A 7,500-nucleotide genomic window follows, 5' to 3' on the forward strand; every position below is an offset into this window, starting at 1 on the left:
AATCCTAAAATAATGTGTCATACTCTTACATGCACCATATATTTACCAAGGGCAGGAGAAAAAAGTAAAACTTATTAATAATGGCCTTCGCAGAGAAGAGAATCGGTAGGAGCTGTGTATAAAAAGCCACAAGATCCCAAAGAGAAGCACAGTCTCAACTCAAGCGAGTCTCCAGTCACATCATGGTAAGAGAGACATTTCCATTTACATAATCTTGCTTTTTTATGACGTTAGTAGTTACTTTGGTAACTGGTCTAACTACTATGTACTAATCTAACTAACTGACTGATCCAACTAATTTGTACGAATTAAATTTAACTACAAAATACGAATGAGCAAAATGAGACACACCCATAATGATATATGTAAATGGATTATTATTTATTTCTCGATATATAGAGGATTCTATGAAATAGTCAAAGTAGTTTTCTTAAAAAAACTGTATTATATAATGATAATGAACATTTAATGCTGAATAAAATTTAGTTAACTGATTTTTTATTTGAGTTTTTTCTTTTTGTTGTCATTGCAGAAGTTGATTTTGGTTTGCATCGGCGGTGTCCTCTTGGCTGTGTGTCAGGCTGGAAATATAAGAGGTGGATCCGGTGGCGGACGTGGAGGATCTGGCGGTGGAGGATCCTCTGGAGGCTATGGGTCTCGTGGTGGCTCCTTCGGTGGTGGTAACATAGGCTTCTCTGGGGGTCAAGGAGGAGGATTTGGAGGGGGAGTCTCTGGAGGCTATGGCTCTGGTGGTGGCTCCTCTGGAGGTATCAGAGGAGGATCTGGAGGAGGATCGTCTGGAGGATATGTCTCTGGTGGTGGCTCCTCTGGAGGTATCGGAGGAGGATCTGGAGGAGGATCTTCTGGAGGATATGGTTCTGGTGGAGGTCATGGTGGCAGGTCTGGAGGAGGATTCTCCGGTGGACGTGGAGGTGGATCCTCTGGAGGAAAGGGTTCCTTCTCCAGGGGTGGAGGATATGGAAAATGAAATTGCTTGCATGCAAACTCAGAGAACTACCTTAAAATTGGTTGAAAACTCACAGATATAATAAAATGATATTTAGTAATAAATATTTATTTTCAATTAGTATATTTTTATTAATGAGGTTCCATAAAGCACAAAATTTATAACAATATTCACTGTATATACATACATATATATATATATATATATATATATATATATATATATATATATATATATATATATATATATATATATATATATATATATATACATAAAGACAAAACCCAAGAAGGAAAGAGAATTAATGTACCACTCCATCGTTTCTCATTCCTCATATTTTCTTGATTCTATATATATACGCACACACACACACACAACATATATATATATATATATATATATATATATATATATATATATATATATATATATATATATATATATATATATATATATATATATATATATATATATATATATAAATATAAATATATATATATATATATATACATACATACATATATATAATATATATATATATATATATATATATATATATATATATATATATATATATATATATATATATATATATATATATATATATATATATATATATATATATATATATATATATATATATATATATATATATATATATATATATATATATGTATGTATGTATATATGTATATATATATATATATATATGTATATATATATATATATATATATATATATATATATATATATATATATATATATATATATATATATATATATATATATATATATATATATATATATATATATATATATATATATATATATATATATATATATATATATATATATATATATATATATATATATATATATATATATATATATATGTATATATGAATATATATATATATATATATATATATATGTATATATATATATATATATATATATATATATATATATATATATATATATATATATATATATATATATATATATATATATATATAAAACAACAAGGGTGGATTTTCACAAAGTGTTGAATAAACCCGATGATTACTGAAAACGGAGATTTTTACATTAAAAAAAGAAGCTTGCCTTCAAAGACGCATCCCAACTTATTCGTCAAGAGAACTGAATATAACTCCATAGTTTGCATTCTCTTTACATAAATACCTCTATACTAATTAAAGAAAGAAAAGGTGCTTCTTTAAGTAATTTCCTAACTTTTTGTAATTATAAATGTCGGACCTTTTATGAACGTTCCCTTGCGGAGATAGAATTCCTCTGAAATCGGTTGGTACCCTTCAAAACAAGCTCCTATCTTTTGGTATTTGTAGAACTAATTTGTATGACAATGCATGACTTGCCTGAGGCATGGCCACAAGCAGATATTTTAGGGGGGTGTAACTGCACTGTCTTCACCCTATTCCAATCAGAACTTTAGGAGTTAATTAATAGAAGAACTGTTATTGCTAGTTGCTCTGGATGATTATACCAAATAGTAAATCAATAATTCTGTATCAATATGATTGATGTTATTTTTCGAAATGTTCTTGTTATAATTTTCTTTTTATTTATACCACTTTTACTGTTTTGATAAGGATGTTAATTTTACTTATATGGAATAGTATTACTGTTGTGCTAAGGATATCAGTTATACCTCTCTGGAGCAGTAGAATCGAGAAAATGGGTGATGATTGCGAAAAACAAGCAATGAAAGGACATGCAAACCAACTTTCTGAAGCTTTAGCAATATGAAGAATGATAAAATTGGTCATCAGGAAAATGAGGAAACATCCAGTTCTTCGTATCTGTTTAGAAGTGGGTTGTACCTCTCATCACGTTGATGATGTTACGACTATAAACTCGATTTTCACTTCAGAACTCTTTTTCCAGTTTCTCAGTACCCTTAACTGTACATAGGCATCTATTAGTAGGACCAATTGTGCATTAGAAAATAATGACAACAGTATGTTCTAGAAATTGACGACAAGATAAATCTACATCTTATAATGAGAAAGTTTTCCGTGTCGAAAACCTCTACACACTCTGTTTAATACAATGACCTTTATAACACATACTAATGTTGCGGCTATTGAGATGAGATATATCATATAATGCAAATTATATTTTATAAGAGTGTAAAAAGATAACTAAAAGCACCAGTTACCAGTTAATATCAGTAATGGCAACGTGGCCAGTGTAATATTGCTTGTCAAGCTTGGCTGAGCCATCTTCATATTATGCTATAGTAACTTACAGCTGAATGAACTTTTTACTAATCGAAACACGTAATTCTTTTTGAAAAAATCAGCTGTTTCGGTAAAGATAGTTTTCTTCGATAGGTAACGATGCCGTTTTTGTCTGAAATTATAATGCCAAATAATTCTGGTCTCCAGCAGGTATACATCATGCTATAATTTTGACCTAATTAATGAATTTTTAAAATCTCTGTAGACGTATTCTAAAGAGCTAGAGAACATAGTGGTGAAACTTTATTTATAAATAAATTGTACTCTTATAGTCTGTCTTTAACTGCCGTTGGACTTCTAAGTAGAGTTAGTAATGATGGATGAGTTACACGTTGTGTCCTCTCAAATAAAATAGTTCCCAGGTTCTACATTGGAAAGAAGGCACCGTGTTCTTTACTGCATTTTAACCCAGCCAAATTTCATGGGATGAATTGATATTTCTCTTCCCTAATTACGAAATATTCATAAACTATATTTAATTAAGATGTCGCCTTAAAAGGTTTAACTTGCATAATACTAGATCAGTGTATCTTACCGAATTGAATTCAAAATTATCGTGTAGAAGGATTGAGACAGAGACTTCCCTAAAGAAAAACGTTTACAGACTTATTTTTCTAAGTAGAAAGTAACGGACATTTAATTAATTACATCATCTCTCTCTCTCTCTCTCTCTCTCTCTCTCTCTCTCTCTCTCTCTCTCTCTCTCTCTCTCTCTCTACGCATATATCATAGGTAAATCGTAAAATAATGTCACATACTCTTACATTCACCATATATTTACCAAGGGCAGGAGAAAAAAGTAAGACTTCTTAGTAATGGCCTTCGCAGAGAAGAGAATCGGTAGGAGCTGTGTATAAAAAGCCACAAGATCCCAAAGAGAAGCACAGTCTCAACTCAAGCGAGTCTCCAGTCACATCATGGTAAGAGAGACATTTCCATTTAAATAATCTTGCTTTTTTCTGACGTTAGTAGTTACTTTGGTAACTAGTCTAACTACTATGCACTAATCTAACTAACTGACTGATCCAACTAATTTGTACGAATTAAATTTAACTGCAAAATACGAATGAGCAAAATGAGACACACCCATAATGATATATGTAAATGGATTATTATTTATTTCTCGATATATAGAGGATTCTATGAAATAGTCAAAGTAGATTTCTTAAAAAAACTGTATTATATAATGATAATGAACATTTAATGCTAAATAAAATTTAGTTACCTGATTTTTTTTTTTTTGAGTTTTTTCTTTTTGTTGTCATTGCAGAAGTTGATTTTGGTTTGCATCGGCGGTGTCCTCTTGGCTGTGTGTCAGGCTGGAAATATAAGAGGTGGATCCGGTGGCGGACGTGGAGGATCTGGCGGTGGAGGATCCTCTGGAGGCTATGGGTCTCGTGGTGGCTCCTTCGGTGGTGGTAACATAGGCTTCTCTGGGGGTCAAGGAGGAGGATTTGGAGGAGTCTCTGGAGGCTATGGCTCTGGTGGTGGCTCATCTGGAGGTATCAGAGGAGGATCTGGAGGAGGATCGTCTGGAGGATATGTCTCTGGTGGTGGCTCCTCTGGAGAGGTATCGGAGGAGGATCTGGAGGAGGATCTTCTGGAGGATATGGTTCTGGTGGAGGTCATGGTGGCAGGTCTGGAGGAGGATTCTCCGGTGGACGTGGAGGTGGATCCTCTGGAGGAAAGGGTTCCTTCTCCAGGGGTGGAGGATATGGAAAATGAAATTGCTTGCATGCAAAAGCAGAGAACTACCTTAAAATTGGTTGAAAACTCACAGATATAATAAAATGATATTTAGCAATAAATATTAATTCTCAAATAGTGTATTTTTATTAATGAGGTTCCATAAAGCACAAAATTTATAACAATATTCACTGTATATAACATATATATACTATATATATATATATATATATATATATATATATATATATATATATATATATATATATATATATATATATATATATATAATATATATATATATATATATATATATATATATATATATATATATATATATATATATATATATATATATATATATATATATATATATATATATATATATATATATATATATATATATATATATATATATATATACATATATATATATATATATATATATATATATATATATATATATATATATATATATATATATATATATATATATATATAATATATATATATATATGATATATATATATATATATATAATACATATATATAAGGCCAAACCTACGTTGGGAAGAGAAACAACGTAACACTCCATCGTTTCTCATTCCTCATATTTTATATTAAATTCTTATGTATACAACACACACACACACACACATATACATATATATATATATATATATATATATATATATATATATATATATATATATATATATATATATATATATATATATATATATATATATATATATATATATATATATATATATATATATATATATATATATATATATATATATATATATATATATATATATATATATATATATATATATATATATATATATATATATATATATATATATATATATATATATATATATATATATATATATATATAAGTACGACAACAAGGGTGGATTTTCACGAAGTGTTGAATAAATCCGATGATTACTGAAAACGGAGATTTTTACATTAAAAAAAGAAGCTTGCCTTCAAAGACGCATCCCAACTTATTCGTCAAGAGAACTGTACATAACTCCATAGTTTGCATTTTCTTTACATAAATGCCTCTATACTAATTAAAGAAAGAAAAGGTTTTTCTTTAAGTAATTTCTTAACTTTTTGTAACTATAAATGTCGAAACTTTTATGGAACGTTCCCTTGCGGAGATAGAATTCCTCTGAAATCGGTTGGTACCCCTCAAAACAAGCTCCAATCTTTTGGTATTTGTAGAACTAATTTGTATGACAATGCATGACTTACCTGAAGCATGGTTAAAAGCAGATATTTCAGGCGGTGTAACTGCACTGTCTTTACCCTATTCCAATCAGAACTTTAGGGGTTAATTAATAGAAGAACTGTTATTGCTAGTTGCTCTGGATGATTATACCAAATAGTAAATCAATCATTCTGTATCAATATGATTGATGTTATTTTTCGAAATGTTCTAGTTTTAATTTTCTTTTTATTTATACCACTTTTACTGTTTTGATAAGGATGTTAATTTTCCTTATATGGAGCAGTATTACTGTTGTGCTAAGGATATCAGTTATACCTCTCTGGAGCAGTAGAATCGAGAAAATGGGTGATGATTGCGAAAAACAAGCAATGAAAGGACATGCAAACCAACTTTCTGAAGCTTTAGCAATATGAAGAATGATAAAATTGGTCATCAGGAAAATGAGGAAACATCCAGTTCTTCGTATCTGTTTAGAAGTGGGTTGTACCTCTCATCACGTTGATGATGTTAAGACTATAAACTCGATTTTCACTTCAGAACTCTTTTTCTAGTTTCAAAGTGCACTTAACTGCACATAGGCATCTATTAGTAGGACCAATTGTGCATTAGAAAATAATGACAACAGTATGTTCTAGAAATTGAAGACAGGATAAATCTACATCTTATAATGAGAAAGTTTTCCGTGTCGAAAACCTCTACAAACTCTGTTTAATACAATGACCTTTATAACACATACTAATGTTGCGGCTATTGTGATGAGATATATCATATAATGCAAAATATATTTTATAAGAGTGTAAAAGATAACTAAAAGCACCAGTTACCAGTTAATATCAGTAATGGCAACGTGGTCAGTGCAATATTGCTTGTCAAGCTTGGCTGAGCCATCTTCATATTATACTATAGTAACTTACAGCTGAATGAACTTTTTACTAATCGAAACACGTAATTCTTTTTTTTTTTTTAAATCAGCTGTTTCGGTAAAGATAGTTTTCTTCGATAGGTACCGATGCCGTTTTTGTCTGAAATTATAATGCCAAATAATTCTGGTCTCCAGCAGGTATACATCATGCTATAATTTTGACCTAATTAATGAATTTTTAAATCTCTGTAGACGTATTCTAAAGAGCTAGAGAAAATAGTGGTGAAACTTTATTTATAAATAAATTGTACTCTTATAGTCTGTCTTTAACTGCCGTTGGACTTCTAAGTAGAGTTAGTAATGATGGATGAGTTACACGTTGTGTCCTCTCAAATAAAATAGTTCCCAGGTTCTGCATTGGAAAGAAGGCACCGTGTTCTTTACTGCATTTTAACCCAGCCAAATTTCATGGGATGAA

General features: G+C 29.9%; 2 protein-coding genes across 2 annotated transcripts in view; both read left to right on the top strand.

Moving 5' to 3' along the window:
• Positions 1-988, top strand: part of LOC136837615 (uncharacterized) — a 1,631-nt gene extending 643 nt beyond the window's left edge. The window contains exon 2 of the mRNA XM_067102492.1: positions 533-988. Within this exon, the coding sequence (XP_066958593.1) occupies positions 533-988 (456 nt within the window). The remainder of the gene's footprint in view (positions 1-532) is intronic.
• Positions 989-3,327: 2,339 nt separating this feature from the next.
• Positions 3,328-7,500, top strand: part of LOC136837616 (uncharacterized) — a 9,759-nt gene continuing 5,586 nt past the window's right edge. Inside the window, exons 1-2 of the mRNA XM_067102493.1 lie at positions 3,328-3,378; positions 4,499-4,993. Of these exons, the coding sequence (XP_066958594.1) occupies positions 3,328-3,378; positions 4,499-4,993 (546 nt within the window). The remainder of the gene's footprint in view (positions 3,379-4,498; positions 4,994-7,500) is intronic.

The sequence above is a fragment of the Macrobrachium rosenbergii genome, chromosome 59 (genome assembly GCF_040412425.1).
Source record: "Macrobrachium rosenbergii isolate ZJJX-2024 chromosome 59, ASM4041242v1, whole genome shotgun sequence".
Classification (NCBI taxonomy): Eukaryota; Metazoa; Arthropoda; class Malacostraca; order Decapoda; family Palaemonidae; genus Macrobrachium; species Macrobrachium rosenbergii.